Raw genomic sequence first — 15,482 nt, 5'->3', positions numbered from 1 at the left:
GCTCAACAATGATAAGTTTACAAGCTAGCAGAAACTGTTTATGCATTTTTTTTATTTTTTTATTAATTTATTTTTATATTTAAATATTTTTTCTTGTAATTTTATGATTTCAAAGAAAACATGTGGTGGTTTTCTCTGTGTGCTTCCGATTAATCTGGTCTATATTATGATGGTTTTCTCCGTGTGCTTCCGATTATAATTGTTAATATTATGGTGGTTTTCTCAGTGTGCTCCTGATTATTCTTGACAATATTTTGATGGTTTTTCCCGTGTTCTTGCAATCATTCCTGTGGTTTCTTCAAGTGTTTCTGACTATTCTGAGAAACCGCTCTCTGCATGGATTTTTTTTGGTCTAATGAGACATGTCATTTTATTTGGAGTTACATTTAATTCGATAATTTCTGCTACTAAATCAAAACTTGCAATATTTTTATCAGGTGGAATTAACAAATATCATTACTCAGTCAAATTAATATTACGCCATGAGACATCTGTGGAGCACCAACATGCAAGACGAACTTCCTTTTCCTTGGAGTCTAGCGAAGCCATCCTTCTTTTGCGATCGTTAGTGAGCATCCCGCATCCCGCATAAAAGAACTAAATATTATTTACCTGCAAGCAACATGTGGCGACATCTGTTGTTGAAAAGCAGAACTACATGCTTAAAGTACTTTTGCATGAGATATATTAATTCTCGCTGATGAAATATGAAAAAATTTCTATTTAAGTATTGAATCTAATTTAAAACACTCAATTGGTATCTGGCATTAGTCTCAGTAACTAATATGAATTCCGATTTGGGATCTGACGCTGTATCGAAAGAACATAGGTGTAAGTTTTGCAGTAAAGAGTTTATCTTGAGAAAGAATAAAAGACAACACGAGAAGAATGACTGTGTTAAAAATCCACTGCGCAATATGATAAGTTGTGTTCGATGTAGCAAGTCGTTTACGCGGAGAGAGAGCCTAAAAAGACATGGCAGAACTTGTAGCGCCAAGCCTGCGTACAAGCTAGAGGACAACGATGAATCTACTAGCCTAAGGAAGAGTGATCTGCATTACAACAATAATTTTCTTGGATCTTCTGATCTCGACAAAGAACTTAAATTGAAGAAGGTTGATGATTTACGGAAGAATGAAGACAATGGAAGAATCCTTAATGTGAAAAGTGAGAATATATTCCAGCCGAATTCAAGTAGATCTTTCCTACTTTGTAAAAATGATGGACTCCTAAAAAGGAAGCATGAAGACGATGAAGACACTTCAACATCATCAACATCGAATTATTACGGTAAATTGGGGTGAAGACGATTCCTTCTACGGTGATTGTTACAGTGACTCTGAGGCTGTTGACAAAGACATAGACTATGATGAAGCACCTAAAGCTGCCAAGATCGAAGAATGTGTCGGTGTCCTGAGACCGAAACGATGGAAACGACGTGATATATTAAATAAATCTGATCAAGCTTGTGATGATCACCGTCTCAAACATGAAAGTTACCCTGAGGTTGGTGGTAAAACGGAAGACACCAGAGATCATAATATTTATTATAAAGGTGCAAGGAAGATGGTGGTAGAAGAGAATGATTACACATCATGGAAAGATCCAAACATATTGGTTGACCGGCTAAGACTTCTACATGGTTCGCTTTGTGCAGGAAACTATTCGTGCATCAAAGAAATATCCTTCATACTCAAGGAACTGAGGAATGCTGGCTACATACAATAACGACTTGTTTTACTTGCATTTGTATAATGTAAAGCAATAAAATAAATAATTTAAATTATAAGAATGTAATGTTTTTATTTCTTGTATTATGATTTCTTACTAAGACTTAGATCTCGTAACTTGTGCTTCCTTTTTGCCTTTTTTTAGTTGATGGAGCTTCCAAATGTGCTTCCTTATTCGATGATGCATACAAACTGTGCTGCCTTTTCGTTGGCGGTGCTTCCAAATGTGCTGTCTTTTCGTTGTCGGTGCTTCCAAATGTGCTGCCTTTTCGTTGTCGGTGCTTCCAAATGTGCTGCCTTTTCGTTGTCGGTGCTTCCAAATGTGTTGCCTTTACGTTGACGGTGCTTCCAAATGTGCTGCCTTTTCGTTGTCGGTGCTTCCAAATGTGCTGCCTTTTCGTTGTCGGTGCTTTCAAATATGTTGCCTTTACGTTGACGGTGCTTCCAAATGTGCTGCCTTTTCGTTGTCGGTGCTTCCAAATGTGCTGCCTTTTCATTGTCGGTGCTTCCAAATGTGCTGCCTTTTCGTTGACGGTGCTTCCAAATGTGCTGTCTTTACGTTGTCGGTGCTTCCAAATGTGCTGCCTTTACGTTGTCGGTGCTTCCAAATGTGCTGCCTTTACGTTGTCGGTGCTTCCAAATGTGCTGCCTTTACGTTGTCGGCGCTTCCAAATGTGCTGCCTTTACGTTGTCGGTGCTTCCAAATGTGCTGTCTTTACGTTGTCGGTGCTTCCAAATGTGCTGCCTTTACGTTGTCGGTGCTTCCAAATGTGCTGCCTTTTCGTTGTCGGTGCTTCCAAATGTGCTACCTTTTCGTTGTCGGTGCTTCCAAATGTGCTGCCTTTTCGTTGTCGGTGCTTCCAAATGTGCTGCCTTTACGTTGTCGGTGCTTCCAAATGTGCTGCCTTTTCGTTGTCGGTGCTTCCAAATGTGCTGTCTTTTCGATGACGGTGCTTCCAAATGTGCTGCCTTTTCGTAGTCGGTGCTTCCAAATGTGCTGCCTTTTCGTTGTCGGTGCTTCCAAATGTGCTGCCTTTTCGTTGTCGGTGCTTCCAAATGTGCTGCCTTTTCGTTGTCGGTGCTTCCAAATGTGCTGCCTTTTCGTTGTCGGTGCTTCCAAATGTGCTGCCTTTTCGTTGTCGGTGCTTCCAAATGTGCTGCCTTTTCGTTGTCGGTGCTTCCAATGTGCTGCCTTTTCGTTGTCGGTGCTTCCAAATGTGCTGCCTTTTCGTTGTCGGTGCTTCCAAATGTGCTGCCTTTTCGTTGTCGGTGCTTCCAAATGTGCTGCCTTTTCGTTGTCGGTGCTTCCAAATGTGCTGCCTTTTCGTAGTCGGTGCTTCCAAATGTGCTGTCTTTTCGTTGTCGGTGCTTCCAAATGTGCTGTCTTTTCGTTGTCGGTGCTTCCAAATGTGCTGCCTTTTCGTTGTCGGTGCTTCCAAATGTGCTGCCTTTTCGATGACGGTGCTTCCAAATGTGCTGCCTTTTTGTTGTCGGTGCTTCCAAATGTGCTGCCTTTTTGTTGTCGGTGCTTCCAAATGTGCTGCCTTTTCGTAGTCGGTGCTTCCAAATGTGCTGTCTTTTCGTTGGTGGTGCTGTCTTTTCGTTGTTGGTGCTTCCTTTTTTGTTGACTGCGCGTAGTACAAAATGTAGTGATTGAATATTTACTAGTTTATCACCTCTTGGTGTTACTAAAATATTTTACAAGGTTACTTGGTCCTTTAGAATGTATAAAAATGTCACGATGGATTACGAAGGTCATGTGGTCCTGAAATGACTAGCCTATACGTCTGATAATGACATGACTCGGTCTCATGGACTGAAGGCAATTGATCTATATGTGTGGCTTTGTACATGAACGGCTTATATGTTATTCAGATTATTTTTAAAATTAGACTTTCATAATAGGCTAATCGGCACTGATTTAATTCGTTGGTCCGGTATATTGACTTGAGTTGATTTTCGTAGAGTGAATGATTAATAAACTCCGCGAAAGGTAATGGAAAACAGAACCTAACATTTATTTAATAATTAGTTACAACTGTCTCTGGTCAAGAATCTAACCGTGGACAGGGATCTATCGATTCGATTTGTAAATTAATAAATGATTTTTTCGGAGACTATTGGAATTTTTCCCGCATTTCTAGCTAAATAATTACATGATTTCAAGATGGCGGTCAAATTTTAAGATGGTGGGTACCTCAGTAATAAATGATTACTGCACTGTAGCATGTTAGAATAAAACTAGCATGATGGTAATACGAGTACACGCACAAGATGGTGTACTCCAGCAGGTGGTCGCTCCTGGTAGCATGTACTGAACATAAAATGACGGATCCGTGATGGACATCAAGGACAAAGTCAAATTTCAAGGACAAAGTAAAATTTCAAGGTCAAAGTCAAATTTCAAGGTCAAGGTCAAATTTCTAGGTCAAGGTCAAATTTCAAGGTCAAGGTCAAATTTCAAGGTCAAGGTCAAATTTCAAGGTCAAGATCAAAGTTCAAGGTCAAGGTCAAATTTCAAGGTCAAGGTCAAATTTCAAGGTCAATGTCAAAGGTCAAGGTCAAATTTCAAGGTCAATGTCAAATTTCAAGGTCAAGGTCAAATTTCAAGGTCAAGGTCAAAGTTCAAGTTCAAATTTCAAGGTCAAGGTCAAAGTTCAAGGTCAAGGTCAAAGGTGTGGTGACCAGATAATTATACTAACATGGTATCAGCACACTCTAGCGGACGAAAATAAGATGGTGATCTCCAGCGGACGAAGAAAAGATGGCGGACATGTCGTCATACTAGGTGATGATATATATGCTTTGAAAAAAAAAGTGGTAGGAGTCAGTCTGCCTGCATCCACCATTGAGGAAGGAGCCTGTCGCCATTTTTAGTTTTTTTTGCACTCGTCGGGAATCGAACCAAGGACGTACATCGATATAATCAAACAGAATTTAAATACGTTAATTTTTTGATGAATTTTGGAATTTTTTTCATTAAAATCGGATAATAAATAAAGATTTTCAAGATGGCGTCCAAATTTCAAGATGGCGGACATGACGTCATACTACCTGATGGTATATGTGCATTGACATAAGTGGTGGGGGTCAGTCTGCCAGCACCCCGCCACAGGGGAAGGATCGGTCACCATTTTTTTTTTTTTTGCCCTCACCGGGTTCGAACCGAGGACTCCGAGCTCCGTGTCGTAAATATATGTTTTTTCGATATTTTTGATTAAAATTTTATTAAGTGAATTTTTTTATAATTTCTAAAAAAAATTTCATTAAAATCGGATAATAAAACAGTTAAAGATGACGAGCGTAACGAAAATTGCAACGGTGACGTCATAATTCAAAATGGCGGATAACACATCGACGGAATGTTCGAGAACACAATGGCGGATCTAAGATGGTGGATCCAAGATGGCCGTCGGGGTCAAGGTCAAAGGTCAAGGTATCCTTATTCCTAGAAATGGCTTAACTGAGGCTTGAGTTAAGGATGCTTAAGCCTATTTTAGGAATTGGTGTTCTTTCTAAGGCAAAAGACATTTGTGGTTTTTTGAAATCCTAATTTTTCCTCGAAACGGGAATTTTTCCCTCGAAAACGGGAAATTTTGAGTCATTTTGAATCATTTTTGAGGAATTTTGAGGAATTTTTGCCGCCGTGACGTCACAAACCAAGATGGCGGACACCGGCACCGGCACCACCGCCTAGGGCCTGTTTCCGGACCGGCTATGCTATACTACTTGGGATGATCCCAATGAATTAGTTGATCGCCTTAGAATTCTACATGCTTCGCTTAGCGTAGGAAACTATTCGCACATCAACGAAATAGTCTCCATACTTGAAGAACTGAGGGAAGCCGGTTGCATACAATGAGTCGAACCGGAATCGCTCGCGAACATCATGCTCCTGCTAGACGAAAATACCTTCGTCGCAAAGTCATAGTTCGCGGAACTGATGATTTATTCCAGGCAGACCTTGTTGAGATGATACCATATTCCCGATTGAATAAAGGTTTCAAGTACATGTTGACAATAATCGATGTTTATAGCAAGTTGGCTTAGGCTAGACCTGTAAAATCAAAGATTGCAACTAAAGTAGCCAAGGCCAAGGACAATATTTTGCGTGATGGTCGTGTACCGTGCACCTGCAAACGGACCTCGGGAAATAATTCTACAATGCAACCTTCAAGGCTTTGATGAAGAAGTATGGCATCAAACACTACTCTACATTTAGTAATGTCAAAGCCTCCGTTAGGTTTAACAGAACTTTGCGTTCCAAGATGTGGCGACAGTTCACGGCTAATGGAAATTTTAAGTGGCTTGACATCTTGCCAAAACTAATAAGCGAGTACAATTCTACAGTGCATTCCACAACGAAAATGAAGCCAAAGGATGTAAAGGACAATCGCCTACTTCGAACAGTGTTTTACAACACAAAGAAGAAAGATCCACGAAAGCTAAAAGCTAACTTCGGTGACATTGTACGAATCTCCAAGCAGAAAGGTATCTTCAAGAAAGGTTTCACTGCGAACTGGAGTACCGAACTTTTCCGTGTGACACATGTTCGTGAATCAGAGCCTAGGACCTACTACCTCGAAGATTTGGACCACAAACCTATTCATGGCAGCTAATATGCCGAAGAGATGCAACCTACGTTGTATCCCGATACGTACTTGATGGAGAATATTTTAAAACGAAGAAATGGACGATCCTATGTCAAGTGGTGGGGCTTTCCACCTCGCTTTAATTCGTGGGTAGCAGATGCAGTAATCGAGAAATGCTCAAGACTTTAGTAATTCGTCTGTGTTTTTGTACTTGTAGTAGTGTAGAGTTTATGTAATAAAATTTTGTGTTTGCAAAAGAAATTGTGATGTTTTTATTTTCTCAAACCTGTCAATTATGTGGTATTTTTTTAAATTAAAGTTATTTTGTATCACCCAGGAATTTAACCAAGTATCGATTCAATATGTAAATTAATGAGTGATTTTTTTAATGAATTTAATAAATTTTTATAAATTTATGGGTCAATAAATACAAATTTCTAAGATGGCGGACATAACGGCTTACTGGTGGCTGGTATAGTATTTTAAGCATCTTTAAGAATTTTGAACATGATTTATTGAAAATATTATTTTTACATAAAATTACAATTTTTTGCATCATACAGGGATCGAACCAAGGACAGTAGTCGATCGAATAAATCAGTATAATGATTACAAATTTATTTAATGATTTTTGGAATTTTTCCCGAATCTCTAGCATTAAAAGTACGGATTTTCAAGATGGCGTACATGACGTCATGCTAACGGACGATATATATGCTATGAACAAAGTGGTAGGGGGTCAGTCTGCCGGTAGCCACTATGAGGGAAGGATCGGTCGCCATTTTTATTTTTTGCCCTCACTGGGTTTGAACCCAGGACTCCGAGCTCCATGTTGTAAATGTATGTTTTTTTAAATATGTTTTATAAAATTTAATTAATTAATTTTTTATAAATTTAATTTTTTTTCATTAAAATCGGATAATAAATAAAGATTTTAAAAATGGCGACCATAACGGAAATTGCAACGGTGACATCATAATTCAAAATGGCTGAAAACAAAATGCCGGAATGTTCGAGAAAACAAAATGATGTCATCCAAGATGGCGGATCCAATATGGCGGATCCAAGATGGCGGATCCATGATGGCGGATCAAAAATGGCCGCCGGGGTCAAGGTCAAGGTGAATGTCACGGTCATACAAGATGGCCGCCGTGACGTCAGAGCAATTGGTCACTGACCCGGCTCCAGCTCCACAGCCTGAAGCCTGGTGCCGGAGGAACTATTATATACTACTACTGTGGTGTGTCATTCACTAACACTTCAAACCCTCGCAGAAAAGAAATAGGCGGATGTCAAATTACTGCACGAAGAATACTGTTTCAATGCATCAAATGTAGTAAACTAATTTCACGACTAGATAATTTAAATTGACATTATGAAATCTGCACTGGATCAGTTAAGTGCAAGCAAGAACCTGTTTGTAAAAATTAAACTGGCTTTTGTTTTGGCTCACGTATCATACCAGTCGCTGCGAGTATATAAGTGTGGACTGGACGATGAGACTCTTTCCCCTTCTTAAATTAGTCTGGGCTGTCTGGCAGCCTGGTGGGAAACGACAAAGTAGCCCCCGAAACAACCAGTGCCACCAAACCAAATGCGGACAAAATGTCCAAGCTCCCACCCATTTGCATAGTAGACTTTCTACTATGTCCAACTCTTCTTCCAGAACCATCCTTCTGTTTCCTGTAACCAACCTGCTTGTAATTAGTGCATGAAATTTTGCATCCCGCATGTCAGTGCCCAGGGTTTTCCCTGTGTCTATGCAGGTTTTACCTGGGCCCAACTGATCTAGTCTTAACTTAGAATAGTCAGTGAGGGGAGTTAGTCATGGCTAAAACGTTGCCATGGCTGGCCAATCCCCTCCTAGCACATGATGCATGCTTCCTCTCCTGCATGGTTCATAACCTGCATGCTTAGAGTGTATAGGCTTCGGCCTGAGACGCACTTAGAGTCTTTACTACCCAGACCACTCCCAAATACACTTAGTTATTAATTAGGTTAGGAAAAAAAACGAGACTCTCAGTCAACCTCTGGCAGTGGTGCAGTGCGGATCGACTAGTTTGACTTGTCTGATACAATAGTAACTGGTTATTCTTGAGAACATGATAGCATCTTTACCATATTTAACGACAAACTCGATGGATTGTGTACCATCAACAGCGCAGACCCCGATGGCAACATTGCTGACAGTTCCATAGATCCCGATGGTGACGGTAGCGACGACGAGGCAGATCCTGTTGGTAACAGTGTCAGCAGTTGCCCCTACTGTTCCAGCGGAGCAAGAGATTTTAACGTCTGCAGTGTCTTTGGCAGCAGAACAATGGATGTCACCAGTATCAGTAACATCGATAAGGGATGATGCAACTTCGGTGTTCCAACATCCATACTGTGACAACATCAAAAACTTGTAAATTCCTGATTATGTAACACAAAATTGTAATAATAACTCTGGACGCATTGAATATAAGAGATACAGGTGTTGTAACCGATTTATACACTGCGGAAGATTAAAATGTCACATCAGGAATTGTGACGGACTGATTAAACATTCATCGGGACCAAAATGTATATTTTGCGACAAGATATTTGTATGCATAAAACATGCAAGGCATCATGAATTATATCACTGTTTTTTTTAAGAAATTGAGAACTCTGTGCTGTGTGAAAAATTTGGTAATCAACTGTAATGTGGAACTGCCCTGAAAAGACAATGTAAAGTATTCACTTCATAATCTAAGAAGACTGTATATATCGAGAACGCCAATAATTTCCTTTTTTGGTTTTTGTTGTTAGAGTAGAAATAATGTAATAAATTTTTATTTTTATTTTATAGTTTTATTTCTGGAACCTGTCATTTTTGTAATTTTAATCAAACCATCTGTTTTGCATCAGTCAAGGATCGAACAAAGGTGGTTGAATCAATCATTACCTATATTAATAAGCGATTTTTTGATGAATTTTGGAATTTGTTTCGAATTTTGAGCTTAATAATTGGACATATATAAGATGGCAGCAAGATGGCTGGCAAGATGGCGGACGCCTCAGTAATGAATGAACACTGCACTATAGCGGGTTAAAATTAAACTAATATGGGGGCATTGTCATCTAACAGAAGAAAAGCAATAAGTCGGATCCAAGATGGCTGCCTCCGGCTGACGAAAACAGGATGGCCGCCATGACATCATACCGTCTGACATAATATCTGTCTTGGCATTAGTGGTGGGACGTCAGTCTGCCGGTGGCTTTCGTGGTGGGAGAATCCGTCGCCATTATTTGTTTTGCCTTCGCCGGACTCGAACCGAATTTGTAGGTGCATTTTTTATTAAAATTGTATAAATTTATTTTTTTTAATTTAAAAATTTTTCCCAATTTATAGCAAAAAAATTATAGATTTAAAAGATGGTGACCATAAAAAGGTGTAACGATAAGGTCATAATTAAAAATGGCAGTAACTAAAATTGCTTGGTGATGTCATAAGTCAAGATAGCGGAAAGTTATTATTATTTTTTTTTATAAATTTTAAAATTATTCCCGATGTTTTCGGATGGAAATTATAAAGTTTAAAGATGGCAGCCGTAATGAAAAATGCAACATTAGAGGGTGGTGTGTTAGAAAACAGAAAGTTCTAGAATTAAAAATGGCGAAATATTCTAAAATCCAATGTGGCGGAAAAGTAAATGGCGGAAAAAATAAATGGCTGATCAAAAATGGCCGCCTGGGTCCAAGTCAAGGTCATCCAGGAAGGCCAAGATGGTGGTCGGCTCCAAAGGCTCCACAGCCAGAAGCCAGGCGCAGGACAGACATGCATAGGCCTATACTACTGTTACTTACCTTGCGATTTCCATTTTAAATCAACCCTTATGTGCAGCTTTCCTTGTGGTTCCAGATCCACCTGCAAAAAAGAAAACACGATCTATTTAATTTAAATATCGCAATTATAGTCAGGAAAAAATATATAACATTTCCTCAGAACGATATTCTTGAAACAGCAATCAAAGATAGGAATTATAATAATAGGCCTATTGTTTTATAACATAAATAGAATAAGTACGGAATTAAAGATAATCAAGGGAAAAGTTATAATTTTAAAGACTATTTTTAGGAATTAGCAGACACTCATCGGGCTGCATTAGCCTCATAGCCCGCCACATTTACCAGCAAAGTTACCGAAACGGTACGACTCTTCATGTACCGGCACATAAAATAAACGAGCTACAAGAATAAAATATTGTTACATCCAGTCTACTCGGCGAGCGAGAGGCATGACTCGCCAGTCACCAGACAGGAGTTTCGCTAAGCGATCAGATTCCCTTCAAGGGGCCCGCCTCGTCAGGGTGTATGTGTGTTAGTGAGGCGGATTGATAGGCGCGACGCTCGCTGGTGCTTCCACAGTGGCATCGCCTGTGAACTGGCGCGCAGTCTTCTCGTCGTGCATAGGACAACTGTGAAGTCTGAAGGCGGAGAAATGGAGAAATGGCGATAATTGTGAACAGCAAGGCCCTCGGGTGCTTTCAAGTGAGCACTTTTCACTGTCTTAAACATTCAGTTAAAAAAAAAAAAAATTGTGGGCGAGAGTTTTAGTAATCGCCAGTGATGTGTGAACATCTAATCCTCGGTAACGAGCAAATTCACGTGTTCTCAGGTATTTCATGTTGCAAATAAACTTAACTCGGATACGAAATTTAACTAAGAACTTCATAAATAATCTCGAACGTGATGCATAAACTGACGTTCGCTTTCGAAATACCAAAATTTCTGGATGCGAATCACATACATACTTTCTGCGCCCACCGCTAGAATTCGCTGCCTGTATCGTAATCGTTGCTTGCCACCATTAAACGCAGATAGCAGTTAGGGATGAGCGAAATTGTTATTTTCCAATATCAGTTAAGGAAGTTATGGTTCTAATTGAATAACTGGTGGTTAACGTTATCAGTTATTGGGCATGAATGTTGTTTTCAATCATTCGCTGTTCCAATTGCAAAGAGCGACTAAAATTCAGTATAGCTACCAAAATTATGGCGTAATTTAAATACTGGCAATGTAATCCTCCCTTTTTTTAATTCAAAAGAAAATAATATTTTGTCGTGTTTGCAGATGCAATTATATATAATTAGATCCAAACACCTTATTTATTGACATAATTACGAAGAAATTTCTACTGACTAAATGAATGACATAATTTTAATAAGAGGGACAGTAATGTTACGAACGTAAGCAGGGCCGCGGCGCACGCAGGTGCAGAGCTGGCTGACATCACGTGGCCGCCGCAACATGAGATAGGCCGCGCGCGCCTGGTAGATTACAAGGGTCGCCGCTTTCCCCCCTCCTCTACCACCGCTCCCCGCGCGGAGCTGTTAGCTTGATATCTGACACCTGACAGCTGGGGAGTTCCGCGCGCCGCCATGCGAGTTGCCGACGCCTCTCGAAAGTTTTATGCCATCGGGTCGGCGCGAAATGACGCGACTGGCCCCAGCCGCGCTCGTGAAGTCTAGAAAGGCGCCTGGGCCTATATAAGCCCAGGATGCCGGTCTCCAAGTCAGTGAGGAGGCGGGAGTTTTCCCGCGGCGGAGTTTCCGGGGCGATAATGCCGCGGGGGCGGCGGAGCGGCGAAGTCCCTGGACGAAGGTTCCAGGGAGGAGAGTTCAGTTCCGGGTGATAGTGCCGCGGGCGCGGCGGAGTTCCGGGGCGAGAGAGTCTGCGTGAGAGTGCCGCGGGTGCGGCGAGAGTCCCGAGCGAAGTTCCGAGCGAAGCATCCAGCGGTTCCTCGGCGAAGGGAAGTGCGACGGCGGCGGCGGAGTGCGGCGACGGAGTCCCGCGAAGGAGGTCCACAATAGTTGCGCCAGAGATGTGGCCCAGCGATGTGTGCGGTGTGTAATAACTGAGTGACTGGGGAATAAACATTTTAAAGTGTATTTTATTATTAGGCATTTTTAGAAGATTATTTGTTAGTGACGTAAATATTGGCAAAAAATAAAACTGTGTGGTAAAATCTTAAAAAGGGCTATCCATCTACGAACCCGGTAGTTTTCCCACGACGAATTATTATTTCTTGTTTTAATAATTCGTAACAGTATTTAAATAAAAGGCTATAGCATCTATTCAGTGTCCAGGAACGCACGTCCAGTAGGTGGGAAGACGAATCCAGTTAGTAGCTAGGCGTGTCTATTCAGCATCCAGGCAAGAAATCGGCGGCCAGGTACATTCAATTTGTGGCCGACATGTCCAATTATTAGCTAGGCATGTCCAATCAGCGACCAGGCACGACCATTTATTGGCTAAACACATCAAGCAGGTGGCACGGACAGTCAATCGGTAGCCAGGCACGTCTATTCAGTGGTCAGAAACGCTCGTCCAGTAGGTGGCAAGGCGCATCCAGTTGGTGACCAGGCACGTATTCGGCGATCAGGCACGTTCAGTAGGTAACAAGACGCGTCCAGTCGATGGCCAGGCATTTCTACTCAGTAGCCAGGCACATCCAGTAGTTGTTGGCTATACACCTCTTGTCTGTGGTCAGGCCCATCAGATAGGTTGGATAGACACATCTGTCGGTCTGTCAGGCTAACAAGGCCAGTTGATGGCCAGACACCTCTATTCTGTGGCAAACCACGTCAGATTGGTTAGACAGAAGTGTCCTTTTGGTGGTCCGGCACATACAGTCAGTATCCAAAAGGTGTAATATTTCGATAATTGATATACCTTTCAAACTAGTCATGTACAATGTCAGACGTGTAGGCCAGGCCAAGCATCTCCGAACCAAGAGGTATTTTTCGCCGATACTCGGCGAACATTTTAAATAGGTCATATTCAATAGCATGCTTATAGACCAGACATCTCTAAACCACGAGGCCAACCATGTCCTGACTACAGGCTTGACGATGCACATTCATAAAAAAAAGCATATTTAACGAAAAGTACGGACATTTGGACGAAAATTCAACTTGGTAAAATAGTATCTCATAACAGGTAAACGATTTCATCAGAGGAATACGATTTCATTATAGGGATACTATCTGAACAGTAGGATCGTATACAACTGAGTTAATTTTTCATGTAAATGTACGCAATTTTCGTTAAATGTACGTAGTCAAGTCAGTTGAATAGTATCGTATCGTTTGGAAAAATAATACTGGAGGATCATGACGCCATGGAAAACTTCACAAGCACAGCCATGGTTGTTTGACAAGTTGAATGACTTGAGTTTCCAAACAATATTTTGTATATTATAGACCTGATTCAAAGTATGTTGGGTATTGGACGTAATCAGCCTATCAGAATCTTGCCCAGCGAAAACGGAAATGGCGTCCGTTTCTATCACAAAGAATTCTTAAAATGGCAAAGACCAGATATGTGATTAAGGAGGTTGTAAAGGTGAAATAACTAAAATAATGTTTATATAAATGTTGCATGCGAAATAATCTAAAATTCGAAAAGAAATGTGTGTATAACTTTTATAAATAACATAACATTATTTTTTATGTAACTGGTATTAATGTAAGTTAAATTTACAAATGAATTAAAAGTTAATAAATGCACAAAATCGTAAAAAAAAATAATCAAAATTTTATTTCGCACTGTGATGATTTATTTTAATTTAAAAATGAAATTAAAGTTTATAGTTTTGAGCTAGCTCAGTCCAATAATAAGCTTTGATAGTGTGACATGATTGAAAACATGTTTGAGGTTATCTGTCTAACCTTATTTGATGGGAACTATATTGGCGAATATAGTTGGAGATGAAAATACTTGACAGTGTGACAGGGCCTTTATGAGAGAGATATTGCCAGGGCACCGAGTAAACTGCTGAGTGGTGCTGGGCTCACAGTTCCGAAGAAAAGAAGGTCGCCCGCTTTTCCTGCCAAGAACTGGCACATATCCAGTACGACTGCCAGATGCGCAAGAAGACATCGCAGCAAGGAGAACAGCAGCGTGATTGCCACATTGAGCCCAGAAGAGGCACACTGTTTTGAAAAGAACAGGATACCATCGGCGATGCTTCGCCTGCCTGTAACTGTAACACATCGAGTGGGATAGTCCGACGCATAGGAAGAAATTGAATTGAGGATAACAACGGCGTGTTTGCTGAATTTGTCAGAGAAGAGACCCCACGGGTTCGAAGAACCGGAGGTCGCTTGTGATGCTCCACCTGCCAGGAACTGGGGCACATCCAGAAGGGATGTCCGATGCTTACGGAGACATCGCAGCGACAAATAAAGCCCAAAGATTGCAAGGTCGAGCTCAAAAGATATGCATACTACCTCCGAACAACAGAGGTCGCCTACGAAGTTTCACCTGCCCGGAACAAGGACATCTCCAATGGTGTTGTCCAATATGCAAGACAACATTGCCACAAGCAGAACTGTTCGAGTCGAGCTAGGCATCGGAGAGTGGAGACAGTGTTACGAGAAGAAATTTCCAGAGACGGCCATCCTATTCGGTGAGCAAGGGATACGGAAAAAGTGTCGATACGTAAGTTTTATAGGCTAAAAGAAATATCTTTATGCTTAAAAATCAACTGTGTTTTTATTATAAAGTACTTTATAAACTAAGTACACATGCATGTAACTTATAAATAATACAATACATTAAATTTACAATTAATTTACATTTAATTTTTCGTTGAGTTTGAGCGCGGACGCTTGTAATGTTACGCCCGACAGCGGGACGACTTGTTCACGTTGTTGGCAAAACCTAATGCACAAAGCTTCGTCTAAAGTTTAATTTTTTTTTTAAGTGCTTCTGTTACCCAGATTGTCCTTACCATTTTGGCATAAAAATCTTCAATTTCTTTCCAATTTTTTTTTCCAATCAGAAACAGTTTGTTTTCCCACTCTTAAATCTTGCGCGATTCTAGTTAATGATTCACCCGCATCAATACGAAATAAGGCTGTGTGTTTTTGCTCCATTGTTACAGTCACTTTCTTACGTTTAGTAGCCGTTACGTTGTTCTTAATAAGTGCACACAATACAACACTCGCACTGAATAAAAATAACTGTCAGGAGCACCTATCACCAGTACGAGTAACCATCGACTGAAAGGAACAATACAAAATAACTTGGTTGTATAGAGTGAGTCACTTCTTGGAAAACAGACGATGAGTGGAAAACTAGCGGTAAGACTCCCGGCAACTGAGAGCAAGAGGACCCTCTCTTAGGGCCG

At 40.7% G+C, this 15,482-nt stretch overlaps 1 protein-coding gene across 2 annotated transcripts in view; it reads right to left on the bottom strand.

Annotated features, from left to right (window-relative positions):
* Positions 1-15,482, bottom strand: part of LOC134531025 (protein kinase C) — a 270,374-nt gene that overhangs the window by 151,388 nt on the left and 103,504 nt on the right. For both annotated transcript variants that reach the window (XM_063366515.1, XM_063366516.1), the window contains exon 2: positions 10,154-10,214. In XM_063366515.1, the coding sequence (XP_063222585.1) occupies positions 10,154-10,214 (61 nt within the window). The remainder of the gene's footprint in view (positions 1-10,153; positions 10,215-15,482) is intronic.

Source organism: Bacillus rossius, chromosome 3 (genome assembly GCF_032445375.1).
Source record: "Bacillus rossius redtenbacheri isolate Brsri chromosome 3, Brsri_v3, whole genome shotgun sequence".
NCBI lineage: Eukaryota > Metazoa > Arthropoda > Insecta > Phasmatodea > Bacillidae > Bacillus > Bacillus rossius.
Note: the sequence above shows the minus strand (reverse complement) of the source record. Positions and strands in the feature narration are given on the sequence as shown.